The sequence below is a fragment of the Aricia agestis genome, chromosome 13, assembly GCF_905147365.1.
Source record: "Aricia agestis chromosome 13, ilAriAges1.1, whole genome shotgun sequence".
In the NCBI taxonomy this organism is placed as follows: Eukaryota; Metazoa; Arthropoda; class Insecta; order Lepidoptera; family Lycaenidae; genus Aricia; species Aricia agestis.
This window is the reverse complement of record NC_056418.1, coordinates 5,337,084-5,358,046: the sequence shown is the minus strand read 5'-3', so window position 1 is coordinate 5,358,046 and position 20,963 is coordinate 5,337,084. Positions and strand designations below refer to the sequence as shown.

At 36.2% G+C, this 20,963-nt stretch overlaps 1 protein-coding gene across 5 annotated transcripts in view; it reads left to right on the top strand.

Annotated features, from left to right (window-relative positions):
• Positions 1-20,963, top strand: part of LOC121732989 (protein alan shepard) — a 195,740-nt gene that overhangs the window by 133,401 nt on the left and 41,376 nt on the right. For all 5 annotated transcript variants that reach the window (XM_042123055.1, XM_042123053.1, XM_042123051.1 and 2 more), the window contains exon 2: positions 15,910-16,110. In XM_042123055.1, coding sequence (XP_041978989.1) covers positions 15,910-16,110 — 201 coding nt within the window. The remainder of the gene's footprint in view (positions 1-15,909; positions 16,111-20,963) is intronic.

Sequence of the window (20,963 nt, the reverse complement as noted above, 5' to 3'; positions counted from 1 at the left end):
TACAGATGTCTAGCTGTAGCCGTTCTTGAGATACAGACTGGAGACAGACAGACAGACAGACATCGAAGTTTTAGTAATAGGGTCCCATTTTTACTTTTTGTTACTACTATAAAATAAGAATTATGTAACACTTGTTAGTTAATTCATAAGAATATTAATTTTGTTTTTGCCAAGACAACTGACTGACTTCAGTTCCAATTTTTTGTTTGAAAATAATTTATTTTTACTTTTTTACGGCTAGTCAACAAGGAACCCTTATAGTTTCGGTCTGTCCGTCTGTCTGTCCATCTGTTTGTCCGTCCTTCTGTTTGTCCGTCTGTCTGTCCGTCTGTCTGTCCGCGGTTTTCAGAGACTATAAGGCCTACAAAGCTGTAATTCGGCATGAATGTATATCTTTATCAAACCGACGAAATGGTAAGTAAGTATATAAAACCTTTAATTTTTTTTTTAGTATCTTCGATACACATTAAGCGGGGGTGATTTATTTTTTCCGCGTCCACCCCACCGTGTGGAGTGACGTTGGATAGGTTTTTTAACCGACTTCCAAAAAACGAGGAGGTTATATGTTCGGCTGTGGATATTTTTTTTTAAATATTATGAGTATTCAAAGACAATTTTCCGATTTAGGGATCCATTTGTGAAATATGAAGTTTTAAAGTGGAACAAATTGTTAGTCTAGTGTCCCCCCCCTTCTACCAGCTAAACGGTTGCTTCTGGAAATGTGAAAAAATTCACGGGGGTAAGAAATATGCTGAATTTAAAAGGAAAACTATCACGGCTAAGAAGACATTCATGAGTTATTGAGTAATAGACGATCAACTAAAAAATTGTATTCGTAGAAGTACAAAGGAAATTTTCAATCAAACTTCAAATTCCTTTGAATGTAACTGAGATGATGTTGTTAGTAATGATTGATAATTGTTTATAAAATATGTTATAAATGTACATTCATTAACTATACAAAAATTATCAAAAACTAGCGGTACTACGGAACCCTATACTGCGCGTGGCCCGACACGCACTTGGCCGGTTTTTTTTCGTTTCCATCCCAAAACATTTTCATTTCAAAAACCATTTTCCGATTTCGGTGTCCATTTGTGAAATATGAAAAATACATTAGAGTCCAGTGCCCCGCCCCCCCATTCTACTGTGGATGTGTCTAATGGAAATGTGAAAATATTCACGGCAGTAGCAAATATGCTGAATTTAAAAGGAAAACAGTCACGGCTAAGAAGACTTAACAAGTTATTTAGTAATAGTCGATGACATAAACAAAATGTATGAAAAGTATAAATGAATTTTTCGTTCAAATTCCTTTAAATGTAACTGAGAATGTGAAAAATTATCAAAAACTAGCGTTACTACGGAACCCTATATTGCGCGTGGTCCGATACGCACTTGGCCGGTTTTTTTTAGTTATCTAGATGTCTAAATTACGCATATTGTACGCAGTCAGTCGTGGATAATTTTATCTAGAAGTATATATAAATACCACAAAAGTTAACTGTACCTGGTTGTATTTAAAAAAAATACACATTATTTTGATGTGATTGATTTATGACTATGAGAAGTACTAATAATAGGGTATAATAGGGTATAATAGGGTAAATAATAGGGTAGGTGATGATGATGACAATGGATGAAATTGATATATTGGCATATTATTATGCTTAAATTAGTTGTTCAAATGCTGAAATCCCTGAACATCTATCTATGAGGATTGAAAAATTCTGTACAGCACCTTCGGAACCAAGGTATACATTTTTGCAGAATGTTACTTTTTGGTAGTACATAATATGTTTGAAATCCTTCAGAAAAAGTCAAAATCACTACAGTAATACCCCTGTACATGTTTCCTTACAAATTTTAAGGAGTTGCCTCGATTCATCGTGGATCACATCATCAGATCACAACTTTTGTGAACGTGGTACCAAATTTCAACAACCTATACAACAACAGAAGTATCTTAAAAATCGGTCTACAAATAGTGGAGTTATCCGCGAACAAACATAACTAAATAAAGAACATACTATCGAATTGAGAACCCTCCTCTTTTTTTGGAAGTCGGTTCAAAATAAAAAGACGATTCTCTTTACAAATTCGTTTATTTTTTAATCAACTTTTGCTACGGAATCAGTAAAATATTTGGTATGAGTTTATTATAAAATTAATATAAGAACTTACCACATCGGTAAGTTCTTATATTCAAAACAAAAAACTCAAAAAATCAAATTAGCTTGAAAATAATAATTTTAATAGATACCAAATGTCGTATCGCACAAATAGTAGTGAGGAAATGCGCGAGAGCGCGCACGCTGGTTGCCTAAGCGACAGTGGAACTACGACCGATCGAAAAAACCGTTACTATCCACCATATTAGGTATGATTTACAGCTGGGAGAAGCGACAACGCGTCAAGTGTTTGTTTGGCTTAACCACATTTAAAATTAAATAATTATTTCATCAATTGGTATCCAAGTAACAAAATTTATAGATAAAACGGCAGGTAAAAGGTTACCAAGCGCCACATATTATCTTAGTTTCGGCGAGTAAAATTTACTATATCGAATTTTTGATATGATAACGGTTTGTTAAAAAATACTAAACGACAGAAAAAATATCTCAAGGGTTTGTAAAAGAGTCCGAAATACCATAAAAAAATAAATGTATTATGGGTAAAACGTCCCAAGTACCTAATTGATACCATCAGTGGAAAGGCACAAATTACTAACTGTAGTTTGAATTAAAAACGTGTAAAGCCAAAAATTACCAAGTAAAAAAAGAAACATGTAGATATTACCAAATGCCTACTTTTTTAAAAAGGTGTCAAAAAGTTGTCGTTTGGTCGCCGAAAATAAGAAAAATACCCGTTTCCACGGAGTTCCTAAGCGACATCAAAAGTGCTCGTAGAGACATGAGACTAAGACCAATCGAAAGAGAAAAATTCGCTGATTCCGAATATATAAGTAACTCATTTTGACCCCTAGTGTCGCTTGGTAACTTTCGCCTTTCCACCGTCGATATCATGAGTATTATAAACAAAAATAGGAAATTAATAACGGGGAAAGGAATATTCATATACTGAAGATTATTGCTGTATTTTTATTATGATTTTGTAGCTTTCAAATTGTGAGTTGTAACTTGTAAGGCTCTAAAAAACGGTAAATTGCAGCATCTCCGTACGAGGAGCACCTTAACACAATAACAACACTATGGACATTGGACATAATATTATTTTGTCTGTACAATAATGTTGCATGATTTTGGCACCCGGTTTTGTTGGCCAGTGGTGTTGTTGCAATTACATTTTTAGCAGCGTTGACTGAATAGTACGTTTTTAAGGAAATTGTGGAAATATTTTTATTTAAATTTTTACTGTTGGGATGTAACAAGCTTCTATCCATACTAATATTATAAATGCGAAAGCGTGTCTGTCTATCTGCACGCACTGAACCGATTTTGATAAATTTGGAGACACTTAGAATCCCGGGAAAGGGCATAGGATACTTTTTATCCCGAAAAAAGTACGGTTCCCGGGCGACAAATGATTTTTGGCGCAATGTTTAGGGTGTCATCTAGATTCTAGCTTTTTCTGCTAAATATATTGGTAGTAAAACTACTGAATATATCTTTCTATCCTTACATTTTTGAAGAATTTAGGGGTATATTGGCTACTGCAACCTGGTGAGATCGATAACACGTTCGTATTGTTGAGCACCATGTGGACTGTGGATCTTTTGTTATGGAGTTCACGCTGCATTCGGGGGTGGGTGATGAATCAAATAGAATGAATTTTTACTGGGGCCCGATTCTCGTATCAAGATTGTCACTAAGAATCGGCAATAATTGTAATTTCTGGAGTGTTGGACTAATTCTCCTGACATTAGCATAGCTAGCACAAGCACGTAGACAAACGAAAGAAACTAAATTTTGACAGTTTTACCGGAAAAACATTGGAGTAAAAGTTTCTTTCGTATCTCGATATCTTTCGCTTTTGAAAATCTATATGTCAAGCATGACGATCCGCTTTTGACATTTAGTTTCTTGATTTGATCTACAAACTACGAATAATAAAGTTCCTTAGTTTTTATTATTCGTATTTCGTAGATCAAAACTATAATTCCGGCTATAGACAAGGTTACTACACGTCGATTTTTTGAATTTGCCGCCATTTACTCGACGCTGGCCATGGTTTTATAGCCGAGGTGCCATAATTAAAAAAAAAGAACCAAGAAACTAAATGTCAAAAAAAAAATTGCCGTTGCTTTAATGGTTGCTATGGAAAGAGTTTCTTGTCTTTGTCCACTGAAACTCAAGTCGATGGGTGGTGCCATGCTCGGGAATAAGACATGTAGACATGGGAAAGAAACTGCCATTACTTTCTTCCGAAGAATCGACTGGGAAACCCCGTGCTAGCTACGTAGGAATAAATTCCTTTGAGTGATTATAATCGTTTATAATGTCATGCCTTCTCTTTTATAAACATGAATAACGAAAGAGATAACATGATTTACCCAGTCATGCAGAAGCCACTACGAAGCTAGTGTTAGACTAACTCTTCTGGAATTGAGATAAGCTGTATCAGCACTAAGACGTATAGTAATAGTAGACCACTAGTAGTAGTAGACGAATAAGTTTATAACGGTTGTTTATTAAAAAAAAACTAAAATTAGAAATCAAAATATTTTACGTATAATTTCTCTTAAACTTTGCATATTATCTACTTACTTTATCTTTTGTATAATTCTCGCATTTTTCGGTATCGCAAACGAAAAAATCTTAGGAATGCCAAAATCACGAAGCCAATATCAGCAAAATAAACAGTTACGAGTAATAAACGATTTATCTAAAGTAAAATCAATAATAAACGACAGACTGATGACTTGTAATGAAGTCATCGCCATAAAACGAATACCAACAACCTGACTCATCTGGAGGTAAAATATTTTTTATTTGCAAATGTTATTGTAATTTATAGGCGAAGATTTCAAAACTTAGGATAAGACAGAAAAATATGTATACAAGAATAAAATATAACCCCAATAATGAAAATGTCATATCAAATCTCAAAGGAACCAAAAGTATGGACGTGGTCCAGTTATTTATACAATGTTTTATTCTTGTCAGCCAAGAAGACACTTCCTTAATCTCTACCAGACAAAACACACAGTACACGCAAACATTTATTAGTAAAGGTTATAAAGTTACCTAAACTTTTAAAACCCTTTTAAAATTCGCACTCAAAGACAGACATTAAAGTTAAAAAGAACGCATTCCAAGACTCTTTGAAGTTAACTATTACCTTTAGAATAACATTCTCAGACGTTTTCTAATAACCTAACGCCCTTCCCGAGTCTAGACTGCAGACGAGTACAATATTCATAGGTTTAAAAATACCAACTGGCAGGTAGAAGAAGCAATTTAAAATTGTAACGCGACAGAAAGGTCCTGGATCTATGGAGATGAGATAAAATGAAAATTGAAATACAAAGACTCAAGACAGTCAGATGGGTCTTAGATTAAGGTCTAATGCTAAGTACTCACATACGGTTCTGCTCGACAGGTCTTAGATTAAGGTCTAATGCTAAGTACTCACATACGGTTTTGCTCGATAGTTTTACTCCAAATCGAATAATAATGTGGACTCGAAGGCTCGCATCGAGCCGGTTCGATGGAATTAAATATATCGATTTAGAGTAAAACTATCGAGCAAAACCGACATTTCAAATCAATACTAATGCAGCTTCGGTCCTTGTTCGATCCAGTTTCATTTCTATCAAACCGCAAACTTGGAAACTCATATTAGATATTAGACTTTCTTTGTCATATTTTTATCACGATTCATGAAACTATCAAAAATCTTTGTATCTCTGTAAATGAAGATTAATCGTATACTTACTTAGTATTTTTTCATCTAGACAGAAAACTTTGTTATTTACGTGGTTCCTAGGTTTACGAAGCGTTGAGCAAATATACTTTGCTAAATTTATATATTCGTTGCATTACAATACATCCATAGTACGATAAGTTACTGGTATGACCGTTATGCCAACATCATAAGGATCAATTTCATGAAAGACGAAGGTAATATACACATGAACGGAGCGTCTGTAGCATCTACACTGTCTACAATCTACATTCTACATGAAGCAAGTACGGTACAGTCGCGTCGACAAGTGTTTTACAATACAGTAGCGAGTAAACACCGCAGTGTGTTCACCCGTATTATCGATCGTTAAATATTTTATAAACAAACTGACGGAGGCGTGATTCATTATCGTTGTAAATATGTACTGCACACATTTTGTTAGCGATAACCCTGGTGGTACCGTAGAAGTCGATTTTCCTTTTAAAGTATTTATGCTATGTCAAGATATTTGCACCATCTATAATGTTATTAGCGAGAATTACGTTGTTTGGCACACTAAATAGTGGCAAAATATTCTATCCCGAAACGGTGGCAGACACTAGTAGAAACGACGTTCAAAAAACATTTAAATTTTAAAAGTTCAGAAAATTTTTGAGTTTTAGTTTATCCGTGGTGTATAAAACAATTATTATTTAACCTTAGATTGCAGACATTTTGTTTTGTAAAGACAAAAATGAAACCATTATAAAACCTCAGCTACATGTTTAGCAATGCGAAAACTGGTTCGCCATTTTAGTACGCATTCATACGTTTATGATGTTATGTTGAAACAAAGTTATGCTTAGAGCACGCCTGTGGAATTTTTATAAGCTCGTTCATACGTTTGCGGTACATTACGGTATTTCACTTACAGTTAAAAATATTTCTTCGGCCCGCAATGTATTTCTCCACCCGGAAAGAGCTCCGCATTTCACAGACGCAGACCGCCAGTTTACTGACCTCGCGCACGATCATGAATAAACATTTTGCTTTTGCTCGACTAACTGTATCATTTGTAAATTTTTTCTCTAATGACCGCCGTGCGTGGTTGTACAGGTGTGGTTTTTGCGCGCTTTTTTTTGCGCGTTCCACATCCGAATTTGACTAATATTTTCTTATTTCAAATCTTAACTTTTTTCTTTTAAATCAATTAGGCATACTATTTCGTCTGTGACTTTACAAAGCCTAATTTTGCGTTTTTATTAGTTACAAATCATACAATACCATAGTTTTTCGCACAATCTCCAACCTATTTAACCATTAACTTTCATGACACCCATAAAAGGGTATAATTTGTGTGACCGTAAAACTTCATATTAGACAAGTTGGGAAGCTACAAGCGAATGTCTGCAGTGCTGTGCAAATGAGACGCAGCGAAGGACGCGGCCGCATTCCACACCCACCATCACAACCGCGATGACACACATACCGACACACACACACACACACACACATTCACACAGTAATACAAATACTTAGGCGCGCGAGTTCCGTGCAATCAGGACTTCGCACTTCGGGACATTTGTCTGAAACAGACAGACACAATTTCGCACCTCTTCATGTCTTAAAAGATTAACCGATTTTGATGAAATGGATGAAAGGATCTGTGAGATAGGGATAGTGCGTAATCAACAAATAGTGCAATCTAGTTACGGGCTTCTTCTTGTTACTTTAATTTTATATCCTTATTCCTCAGGGCTCGCACGTAGAGTATGCAATATACATCTCCTATTTTGAATATTATATTTTTAATTTGTTTTTAATTAATTTCTCTTTGACCGCGTTTTTAAATTTAGAATTTTTAACGTTGTATGGGAGGCAATAACGCGGGAATTGTTTAATCACAGTCGGCGCTAATCTAGCGAGCCGGCGGAGTGGAGCGCATACAAATGTTGCCAACTTCAATATCGTTTCATACACGTCCATACAAATGTTGTTAACTTCTTAATTTTTCTTCCAAAAAGGAGGTTCTATGTTTGGTTGTATACTTTTTGATGCCTTTACGGATAAAGGATCAAAAACTTTTAAAAAACTTAAGAAGCGTAAACAATTAATAAGTGTCAATTTCGTTGCAAAGCCTGCAAGATCGTATGATAAAATATAATATTATCTTCATGTTGTAAACGAACGAATACACCGCAAACACGCAATGTTTATGAAGTGTTCAAGTAATCAAAACTTGATACAGAAATCATTAAGTAATTCCTATATATTAAGTCTATGGTAATTACGACAGTATATATTAAGTCTATGGTAATTCCAAATCATTATTCATTATTGCTTACTTGATCTATTTCTGTATTTCATTAAGGAAATATCATTTGGGAATAATGAGGAGAGTGGGGAAGAGACCGGCCTAATGACCTATCAAGATAATACTCAAGTTTTTCTTAGGATGGTATTTGATTTTACACCGAGGGTGGTAGGCATATTAGGGAAGGTATGTTTATGAAAATGGCAAAGATCAAGCAAAGAATGGCGCGACTTGGAGATTTTTTGGGACTATTTGAACATTATTTCCTTTTCCTGGAATGAAATTTTATGTTCTGAAATCTTCGAAGACGTAAAAGCCATGCAAGAGTCTCCTTTACCAATAAAGATATTCAAACAGCGTATAGATATATAAACATATATTTAAGACCTGTTAAACATGACATTGCCTGACTTTTTGTGCCAGACAAAACAATCACGCCATGAGGGTAAACACCAGAGTTGAGCTTCCTTTGGTTAACTTCGATCAGCGGAAGCACAGCCTCAATCTTTTCAAATTTTTATACATTAAGTTATAAAAACTAATCTTATATTGCAATATACAACTAAACGATACATGTTTAGATGTATATTCTGCAATAAGTCAGTGACATGTATTGCAGAGGCCTTGCGGAGACATGATGTATGAGGTCATGACTCACTATGTGCGAATCGCTAAATTAAAAGTAAACTGCAGATAATTCTTCGTTATGTCTAAAAGAAGCTTAATTTATAGTGCGTTTCAGATGCTAATAAAGATTTAAAAGCAAAACGGGTTATTACGTAGAGAATTCATTATTTCGTCCACCGAGTCCCCATCGCGCATCGTACCAAATGCCAATAAAGTTTTGACTCTATATTAAAATATATATTTTTTTTATGAAAGAAGGGGGCAAACGAGCAAACGGGTCACCTGATGGAAAGCAACTTCCGTCGCCCATGGACACTCGCAGCATCAGAAGAGCTGCAGGTGCGTTGCCGGCCTTTTAAGAGGGAATAGAGTAATAGGGGAGGGTAGGGATGGGAAGGGAAGGGAATAGGGGAGGTTAGGGAAGGTAATAGGGTAGGGGATTGGGCCTCCGGTAAACTCACTCACTCGGCGAAACACAGCGCAAGCGCTGTTTCACGCCGGTTTTCTGTGAGAACGTGGTATTTCTCCGGTCGAGCCGGCTCATTCGTGCCGAAGCATGGCCTCTGGCTCCTAAAGTATTTATGTAATCTATATAAACTATACATAATAACACTTAATTTTGATTTGCCTGATTTTAGTCTTGATATATTCGTGAAAGTCCAGGCCCCGGAAGGTTTGTATTTAGGAGGAAAGTGATAAGAAGTTCACCAGGTCATCTAGTAATATAATATTCATTCAAAGATTTTTTAAGAAAATTTTTAGAATGATACCTGAAAGACATTAAAATTAAAAAGATTCATTTATAACCAAGAAGGTTCTAGACAAAGTATTATCAATTTTTAATTAAAAGCTCGCCCCATATGTGCACTCCTTTTATTCCACGCTTAATTTAAGTGCAAATAAAAATAAGAAGTCCATTCGTTGAACGCAAGACTAATGCTGTAAGTATGTGCCAACTGCGTCACAGCTATAGGCGGCCATCTTGTTTTTATTGCTTTATTTACTTGGGTTTCCAATGTAAAGTCTTAAGTTAGGAATCGCAAATTAAAAAAATAGGTACAATTGAGGAAATTACTTTTGAATTTGGTCAACAAATTATGACTCCAGAATATTTTTTAACCTTACTGTACTTAAAACAATTGTAATAAACATGGTTAATCACATCATTTTACAAAACGGCGCGACTTTTTAGGCAACATAACATTTACGCTCAGAATTAAACATATTTTATTCAAAATGAATGTAGCAATTTTACTTTAATTGTGTACATCATTAAATTTCTCTTGTACGCCTTTTACGGGGTAACTAGAAGAATTTTAATGTGGGTAGTTACGATTTCGTTTTCGGCAAAATCTGACCCACTTTGACAGCAAAAGCTCTACCCTCTACTTTTTAATTTCGTTTGTTTCGAAACGAGTACTTTTCTATATTATCTGGAAAATCATTTTAAGACTGTACAATATTTTGTATTAACTAATATTTTAAATGCGATTGTGAGACTTTGTTTTTCTGTCTTCTCGCTTTCTTGCACATCTCATTCTGGACCGATTCATGGTGGCAGTTATGATTATCCATGGCTCAACATGGATATGGGTTTTTGGAAGTAAACAGAAGACATAACTATGGGGAAACGGAAACTATTGTTATGATTTATGTAATTCAGTACTTAGTTTATTGTTTTTAGAATACTAAATTATTATAACTTAACTATTTTTGACTAAATTAGATGGTAGTTTTAATATTTACATCTGGCCACACTGACAATGTGCAATCCCTTCTACGATCGCTTCACTTGGAGTGGGGGTTGACGGGTAAAAATGGTGTATAAATACCCCAAGAGCGCAGTATGATGCGAATTTTGACGGGGAACAATTGTAAGAGGAATCTCTGTCCGAAGGTGTACAATTGTAGATTAAATGTACTGGAAAATCATTATGCAGTTTCTTATCACTATCTTGGACTAGATGCGCATGTTGGCACATTACTATAAGCTATTAGAGAAATTGACTTATGGCCTAAGAGCCAGCGACTATAATATGACCCCATAAACAGGCAAACTTTCAGCTTTTATAAAGTGACAAAAGTCTGGCTGTCGCTGGATCTTACTCTATAGTTATAGACAGATGGAGGACATCATTTGGTCAGGCCTTTTTTTTTATGCGCAGGGGAAACCCATCATGGGTGCCCCGAGTTGGGGATGTGCCTCAGTTAGCTGAAGCACCCCGGGGGTATGTGAGACTCTTACTCACTAAAACCACCTGCGGTTCGCCTTCAGCCCTATAAAGGATCTATCAAATACAGGACTCCCTCCACGACCGGCCGGTCTACCTCAGAAGGGACCGGACTTCCACATCATTTGGTCAGGCCTGGTCAGGCTCCGTCGAGCTGACCCAATAGATGACAACTAATATTGACTTGACATAACCCGAATAAATAACTCGGAACTCCGCCATCAATTGAACCAATCTCCTGATTAACTACATTGTAAAATATAAGCCTCCCACCACGATGTGTTTACCGCAGGCCAAAAAACTGCACTCAATGATTATTCGTTGTCTGGCCGGTTGTACCAATTACGAACCTGTAATTGTGGCAATTGCACAAGGCGCGACCGATCGACACGAGACGAGGGCACGTGTTCACAATTTTCTACCGAATTATTTCACACATGATATCGACGCAGGGCTGTCGATAAAGAAGAAAAGGCTACATTTGTAAACGAGTTGGTAAGGTTAGGGTAGGTTGTTAGCAAAATGATACTGAAAATATAACAATCCTTTTAGTACTTAGGTCGCAAATAAATCACAGTGCACTCTGAATTTCATCACAAACAAAAAAATACGTGGCCGCGATAAAGCTATTGCATAGAATTTTTATCAACTTATGCAACTATAATTCGCATTCATCTAGTCGCATACACACAAACACCGTGCCGCAGTCTGCCGAACTGAAACGAGGCTAAAAGATGCATGTCGGAGTTGGGGGGTCAGGTTTATTTTAGTTTCGGAATTTCTTGATTCGATAGTCGCGCTCAAAGCTCCTGGACTCCAAATTGCAAATATAGAACACATACTTCTAAAGATATTTCAAAATCAAATTAAAAAACTTAATAGCGCATAGACATGGCATAGACATCACTCGTAGATCGTTCGAAATTCAAAATTGATCAACCCTACAAATGAATGTGGTAATATCGTCACGTACAGAAAGTCGCGAGAGCCGATCGGTTTCCGACCGCACGCATATCGTCCACCGTCAACAAAATACTATTCGATTAGTTTCTATTTTCTTCTCGAATCGTTTCATTAATTTGTAGATCTGTTATTGTCACATCATCTTTCTAATCGAATTTGGTGTTGTCTATTGAAGATTAGTTATTGTTCTAATTGATAACCTATTAAAGTTATTTAGCTGACAAAACGTTTTCTTATCTCGTGCAGTCTACGACGTAGACAAGTAGGGTTTAAGTTTAGGATATTATGATATTTAATCTTACTCTCATCACGCCACACCTTTTGCTCTTGTAAGCAAACTAGATGACATCCGCAACTCTGTTGCGCCAAATTTCGTTTATCGCGCGGAAACCGTACATTTTTGGGAAGAAAAGTATCCTCTATACTTTCCTGAGACAAAGTATCTCCATATCAAATTTCAGCAAATACTTAGGTTCAGCGGTTTAGGAGTGAAGAGGTAATAGACAGACACACTTTCGCATTAATAATTATAATATTAGTATAGACATTAGCGAATAAGAGTTTTGGGACGAGTGCTACGAATATTTGTCCCAAAATTCTAAGGGATGGTGGAGGTGTTTCTAGGGGGTTAAGAAATATGGCCGCAATCTTATTTCTTTATTATGTACGGTTACATCTCAAATGAACAAAATGGTTTCCATTATAATTTATAACAAATATTAATAATTCAGTTAACGAACGCTGTTAAGACGAGCCAAAGGTATTTGTAAGGATTAACTCGATTTCAGAGGATCTAAACTTGCTCATTATGAATTCATATTTTTGTCTGGACGAGAATTAAATTTGTTATTTGAGACTTTGGGTGTATAAAAAAATATTTTAATAAGATCTAAGCTTAGAAGTGACGCAAAATTAAAATAAATTTCAAATTAAGGACATATTTCTCATATTTTGATATTTTTTGGAACATTGCATTGTTGGAAGAATATTTAGTACGATAGTAGCATAAAGAATTTTTAAATTGCTAGTATCTTTGGTATTCTGGCTGACTTGTCGGTGTTTGCAGTGAGACAATCAGTGTGATTGGCCCAAATTACGGGCCACATGCAGCCTGCGGTGACTTCCAATTTGTAATGCTATGTGGATAGGCTGTTTGATCACTGGTCTAGATACAGCGTTGTATTTATAAAAAAAAAATTAAGCCTTAAGCGTTTTTTTTTTTTCTTTTTAAATGTTGTTTAATTTAACGGCCTCACAGTTGTTCACGAAACAAAAAATATACTTATTCAGTATTCACTATATTATTGTCATGAAAGTAACTACACTAATAATATTATGATATATTTTGTGGCTATAAAGCAAAATGCTAACGCCAAAGCCATTGCGGAAAATGAGTAGTAGTTTTGTAGTACTTTCTAGACCTAGTCCTGAAACGAATTTAAGTCGTCTGCGTCGAGACGGCTGACGCGCCACGGCGACGCCGCCACCCACTCAATACCACAATCTCATATATGTAACAAACTACAGATAATACAGAAATATTACATCGCCATTTTTTTATTCGTGATAATTATTGATAAGCATTTCAAAAAGGAACGCTGATTTGAATTTCGAACTGACTTGAGGTCACAGACTTCAGTTGTTATTTTTTTATCTTCGGTAGGCTTTTTTTGTTTGTTTTTTTTTTATCTTCGGTAAAGAAGCAAACTGAAATTCAGAAAGAAAATTCGATTTTTAAATCCTATTCGTTATGAAGTAGATGTATCTTTCGCGTTACGTACTTAGACGTAAGCCGTTAAAACTAAACCTTCTTAGAACTTACATAAGTGAAATCAAATTATGTGATTATGTCCAGTGTCTGACTGAATACTGGTATTACGTGATACTCGTATCGTCTTACACTTTAAACAATATTACAGTCCAGAATTTGTCGTAAGGACCCAAAATGCTTGACCTGTTCTAAAAACCAAAATTACTGCATTTTTAAATCATAATCTCCAACAACAAAAGAATAGATATTATAATACAAAGGTCAATAATCCTTTTGACAAAAAACGTAAACCTCTTAAACTTTTTTGAGATTACAAAAAATACAAAAATCAAATTACACAGCTTCTGAACTCTGACGGTTTCCTATTATTACACCCCTTTATTAAAGTAAGCCACAAAAATTTATCCAGTTAAACAGCAAAGATATTTGTAATAAAACAAAAAATGAGGTCAGTAGTGATGCAGAATTTTTGAAAATGAAGTTGACAGGTGAATTTTCTTAAGTTTCCGTTTATGTGCACCACAGAAAACTAATTTAGGAAAACCAGTGTGTCTCATGAGTAAATAAGTTAAACTTAAATACATTTAAGAGTGACTACCTACTTTGAGAGTATTTTAACTTTTTTAGAAAATATAGTACAATTATTATTATTAATAATAATATATATGGACACTTCCACACACGACACCACATGCTATCCACAGTCGATAGAAGTTAGAACTCCTCTTTTTTGGGAGGTCGGTTAAAATGTCCCCAAACAACACCCAAGTGGTACCACTTTTGAACGCGCTTTTTGAGGCTTCACCAACATAAAAAAAACGAAAATATTAAAAGTTTATCTAGCTCGTATTCTGCGCCCACAATATAATCGGATTGCGGCATTATCCCTCACCTATTTTTTACAATAGCACAAAAATAGTAATGGTGGCCATCGGAAAAAACGACAATCCCTGGGCTTTACGAGGTTGGATTCCGTGACTCAAATAATTAAGTGAGGGAAGAATAAAATTATGCGGTAAATCTTCCTGCTTTTTTGACGAATTATTACGTTACTTATCTTAGAAATATAAAAAATATCTTGAGGGTATAAAATAAAAATAAAACGAGTTTAAGTAGAAGTTTTTGTCGAGTTGTGCGACTTCGTCTTTAATGCTTTTTTTTTTGAGCCCACGGCGCAGGCTATAAGTCTTTCGACCATACCGCCTAGTCTTTCGTAGTCCGAACGTCGTCTTTAAGGTAGGCCATACACGGGACAATTTGTCGTTTCGATCGATGGTCAAGAAAATCGTCCAATCGATCTTTTGAACGTAAAATCGTTTGCGATATTGCTACACACGTACAATTTGTCGTTCGATTTTAACATCGAGGAAATAAATCGTTACGATAATTGTCCGGTGTATGGCCACCTTAATGCTTTAGAATTCTTAAATTTTGAAATTAGAATACCACAGACAAAGAATTAAATTCAATCTTAATCTTCTGGACTACCCCCAATTCGTTTCAATGCGAGGAATTCTAAGAAATTTAATCTACGTAATATATCTTCTCTAGTCTTATTTATGTGGCTAAAGCAAACAATGCCTTAATGTGTTAAGTGCTTTCTTTGGTTATAACTTATACCGTAACATAGAGCCGTTCACAGTAGCTTTAACCGATAGGTCATATTACACCAACGTTTGGGCATTAGTGATATCATTGATTTCATTTGATAGCTTTTACTTACTTCAAACGTTGAAATGGACATAAAAGTTTATGTTATTAGAATCGATGAGAGTTTTGCAGGAATATCTAGAAGGAACATTCTTACTTGTTTTGATGACTATTGCAGAACTTATAACGTTCCGTATCCGACTCAAAGGACCATAATTAACTTTACCTATGCTTTGGCTTGTTCTGTTTGTCTTTATTTACTTTCCATACTTGGCCAAAATTGACCGAGACGTTTGATCGTGAAATCAAACACACATACTTTGTAAACAGATAGACATACTGTAACTTGCGTTTATTAGTGCGATGATAACAGTTTAAGTTGGGTGTGATGCGAGTGCTAGCGTTTAAGAACTTTAAAGTAAGGTGTGGCGCGAGTGTTATCGACTATCGTTTATGATCTTTGAAATAAAGTGTGGTTCGAGTGTTGACGTTTACTGTCTTTACAGGGCAGCGGCGGGTGTCGTTCAGCGAGCGCGTCGAGCAGCGCGGTGACGGTCAGCGGCGCGGTAGCGGGCGGCGCGAGCGCGCGCATGGCGAGCGCAGGCGCGCAGTTCCGCGGGGCGCAGCAGTGGGCGTACGCGCCGCCCTGCCGCTACCCACCGCCGCAGCAGCCCTACGCGGCGGCGCCCAGTCCTTACACGCCCCAGGTAGGATACATATCCTTCGCAAGTCTTCTAGAACTAGCTATACCAGACAAATCGCTTGTTCTACGTATGGTTCTAGAACTAACTACTTCACAGAGTATTTCCACTTCGAGATGTGTATGGATATCAATTATCCAATAAACAAGGAAAGGAAATCTTGCCTTCTTCATTGTCAAATGATGCGTAAAGAATAGGCCTCTAAAGAATACCCCAACATAAGCCATTTACGGAACTTGTTAAGCTCTTAAAACATAACAGTAACGTTTTGTTACTCGTACAAGTCACAACGAATCAAGGTTTATGTTCCAGGTTGAAGCACTTTTTATTGCCTGTAATAAGTAAATTATATGACGCTCAAGTTAATAATAGTCATTATATGACAGCGGGGCGTTAATGCGACAGAGTTAATAAAGACAGACGAAGGAAACTCAAACGAGAGTGATATAAGTCGTCATTCCTATAGAAAACATACTAAATGACGCCCGCAACTCCGTTGCACCTATATTCGTTTCTTACGCAGGAACCGTACCTACAATTTTCCGACGATGATATCCAAAGTCTCTCCATACCCAGCAAAATCGGGTGAAAAGGTAACAGACAGACAGACACACTTTCGCACTTATAATCCTAATGCCCGGGCCGTACCTGTGTAGTGCTTCATGCTTAAAATAAAGGACGGTCTGCGTGTATCGTCTCATAGCACGAAGCTCCGTACGATAGACGCATGTGCGGCTGCGGCTTTACAAAATATGATCAATGCGAAAGTATGTCTGTTTGTTACCACTTCACGTCCAAACCGCTGAACCGATTTTGCTGGAAAAATATTTTGAGTCCCGGGAAAGGACATAGGTTACTTTTTATCCTGGAAAAATATACGGTTCCCGCGCGATAAATATTTTTTGACACAATAGAGTTACGGGCGTCATCTAGTTTATAATATATAACACATCCACGCATTTTCAAAGCTACCAAATTCGGAGCAGAATTGTTTTTACACATTTGGTATTCGTATTCAATGCATATCCAGTCCGCGAATTACGCAATAGAATATACACGCTATTTGCAGGTATATTTCATCAGCATAGCGATCCAACTTCATAAAATGAATAGAGATCTGTATTGTACCAAAATAAATAACATTTCTAGAACTTTTTACATTACTTTAAATTATTGTGTCTTAAATCTGGTCTGAATAAACTCTACATTATAAAACGAATAAATAAAGATGCAGGGTATCGTACTGGATTAATCTAAGGGTTTTTGACAGAAGTTTGTGTATCCAACTTTGTTAACGTTTTGGCATTAGAACGGGGGCGTTAGAGAATTTATTAACAGACCTTTATTTTTAATTTTATCAGTGTTTAAAATCCGCTGTCACTTAGCTTTCCTCCCGCTTAATAACGGCCCACATTCCAACCTGGCTCTGAGGGCACACTCAAAACAAAAGAATGCCAAATTAATATTAAAACCATTGTCTTAAAAACGCTATAATCTTCACTTTCGCGTAGGTAGCGACAGATAAAATTTGAGAGTAAAGAATAGCTTATCTGAGTGCCTGATAAATTCAAGATACGTTCTAATCATTATATTTATTTAGGAACCAATTGAAGAATTTAGTGTATGAACCAGATAACTTACATTTTATTGCATAAGAACAATTACTATTTTTTTTTCTTATAATTTGAACAAACCTTGTAACTTAACTACTTCATCATCTGACCAATTTATGTGGCTCCACATAAAATCCACATTCTTTTATTTCAAATCATTCTCCCGGCCCTAAAGCCTGCTTCATCCACTAACGTCTTCAATTTTGCATAGCAACTACCTACATATTTAAATTTATCAAAATCAATACAGTTCGAGCCGATCCCAGACTCAATTTGTGCAAAAGGAAAAAGCGAGGCAAGTTTTATGAACACAAAATAAACTACTCAGGAGTCGGGATGGACTATTGTTGGCCACGTAAAGGACGTTCGAGCCATAAATTAGTACTCAAGGCAGTACAATAAAACGCTGGCGAGTATAAAAGTGGGATTTTAGACCTTTTAGTCGACGCCATAACGAGTTGAACATAATACCCTCAAAATCTTATTGTACTTGTGCTATCTTTTGTCCAGTCTGTGGGCTATTTTCTGCGCGCAGCGCTAAAATCGCGCTCGCAATTACAACTTAAGTATCTATTGCGACGACCTATTATGCGGAATATAATAAACAGAAACTCAAGTACATTATTAGTTTAACTTAAAGAAAAATAAATTATTAAAGCATTCGTTTTGGCTTTATAGAAACAGATACTACCTATAATAGTAGAGACGTTTCCAAAGATAGTTAAGGATAATAGATTATACCTTCTTCCAAAGAGAAAAGAAGAACGTTTTTGTTTCCAATTTTATGACAAAAATAAGTCGGAAGTACTACGAAATTATGATTGCAAGCTTAGATGAATGATTGGTCTCGCGCTCGCGCTACGACTAGATACCGTCGGAATACTTGAAAAATGCGGCAACAAATAATACGCCTTATCGGGCGTAACCGCGCCAGTCGCGCCGCAAGCTTCGGGCGAGGTAGATGTGTCGATAATTTTCGAAATTTTAAGTTACGTCCGTAGCAAAATGCCAATTTGCGTAGTGAGACTATGCAATAATAACACTACAAGAAACAAGAAAGGTACTGACATCACATACCATCAGTGAATATTAAATAAATCGTCATAAACACAGAAAAATAATATAAACCTGAAAATTCGGATCGGAGTACCGCTTGATGTTCAGTGTTGCCAATTACCATAAACTAAAAATTCCCAAATTTTTCTGAGATTGTGATTTTTATTTATTTATTTATTATATCTTATTTTTTTTATATAAACGTAGTGGATGAGTGGATGGGCGCATTAAAATCTCTAGCTAGGGTAGCTGGTTCAAATCCCGCCAACGGAACAAAAAGTTTTCAAAGTTCCTGGATCATGAATGTGTATTAATAAATATGAATTATGAGTATCATATTATAATAAAAATCTTAAATACAGTTTATATTTTATGTAAGTACACAATACAGTAACAAATGAGAAAACAAATTTAACATTTGCTTTTTTATGACTCATTCTTAACTTTCGTTAAACTTCCTACCATTGTTTTTGAATTGTTTTCTCATAATATTGTACCCATTATATTTCGTTGACCTAAACAACGTTGTTATTTTATCGCATTCTTTTCGAATGAACTTTATTCCAATGGTAAAGTTTATCTGGTGATTGAAAAATCAGCACTTACTATACAATAATAATAAATTACAAGACCACAGCAACTAATTTTTCCCCATTGATTGGGCACCAGTCACGTATCTGGCAACCCGATTATCTACGCACACAACAATATTTGTGCATTGTTTTACACACACTACAATATTGAGGTGCCGCATTCGGGAATCTGTGTTTTCTATACAGCGCAGTATCTAGTAGAGCGCGCGCGCGAGACCAATCACTTATCTAAGATTGCAAGAAAATAGTCATATTCTACAATGCCTTTTTAAATACTTAGATCTTTTTGTAGAACTATCCACAACATTCTATCACATCACCTACTTAAAATAACAACTTAAGAGTCAATCTCAAATTTAGCCCGGCCGCACATTGTCCGAAATTTCTGATCAGAAAAATTCGGACACCCGCCGGAACGCACTCTGTTCATACTTTTGTTGTGGACCCCGCACACTATCAGAATGACACGTCAGAATCACACGTCAAATGTAAGAGCGGGGTAGTGCGTCCGAATTTTTCTGATCAGAAATTCGGATAGTGTGCGGCCGGGCTTAATCTCGTATTTGCAAATAACTCTACATATCGGCCAAGAATGTAAGCACAGTGAAGCCATCGTGTTGCATTCCATGAAACAGTACGAATTAGTCACATGCGTAACTCATTAAGATAATGTAAATAGTCGACGGAAACAACGATCGTGGTTTGCATCACGGCCACAGCTCCCACGGCCGATACTCAGAACTCTCAAGTCTCGAAGGAATATTGTCTCGTAAATAGTAGAGTTTTTACTTTGGAACTTCGAACACAACTACGGCTGTTTTGCCACTGCTCATAGCTATCACCGAATCCATACTAATATTATAAATGCGAAAGTGTGTCTGTCTGTCTGTTACCTCTTCACGCCGTAACCGCTGAACCGATTTCGCTGAAATTTGGCATGGAGGTACTTTGAGCCCCGGGAAAGGACATAGGATACTTTTTGTCCCGAAAAAATGTACGGTTTCCGCGCGATAAACGAATTTTGGCGCAACGGAGTTGCGGGCATCAACTAGTTTTAAATAAACAGCTGTTTCACACAAAGAGATATTTCGTCATCAACTAACTCTTCAGACGCATCCTGACAATTTGTAAGCAGAGCTGTATGTAAGCATAATATGCGACGATATTATATATCTTTGTGTGAAACAGCTGTTTTTTATTAATTAGGCGATAGCTATGAGGTGAGAAAGGAAGATAATATTTCAAGGAAACTAGTATGTACCTAACAATATTGTAGAGCTCAGTTAGGTTAGGTTAGTTCCTTATGTAGTCAATCTGTAGCCAGGTATCATATTTGACCCGTCCTAATCCTAGAGACCCTTAGTAGGGACATGTCTACAGTTGATGAAATATATGGTACCGGTACCAACGTAATATATTAAGTACCTTCGGGTTCACATGGCTGACCTTTATTGTATTAACCGGCAATTGGAGATTACCCACTCGTTAAGTTGAAAGGTTAATGTGTACTGAATTTGTAAGTAAGAGAATTTATTACTGCGAATAGTGTGTGATTTGCTAAATGTGGAAGGAGGATTGAATATAGAAATTGTAAAAT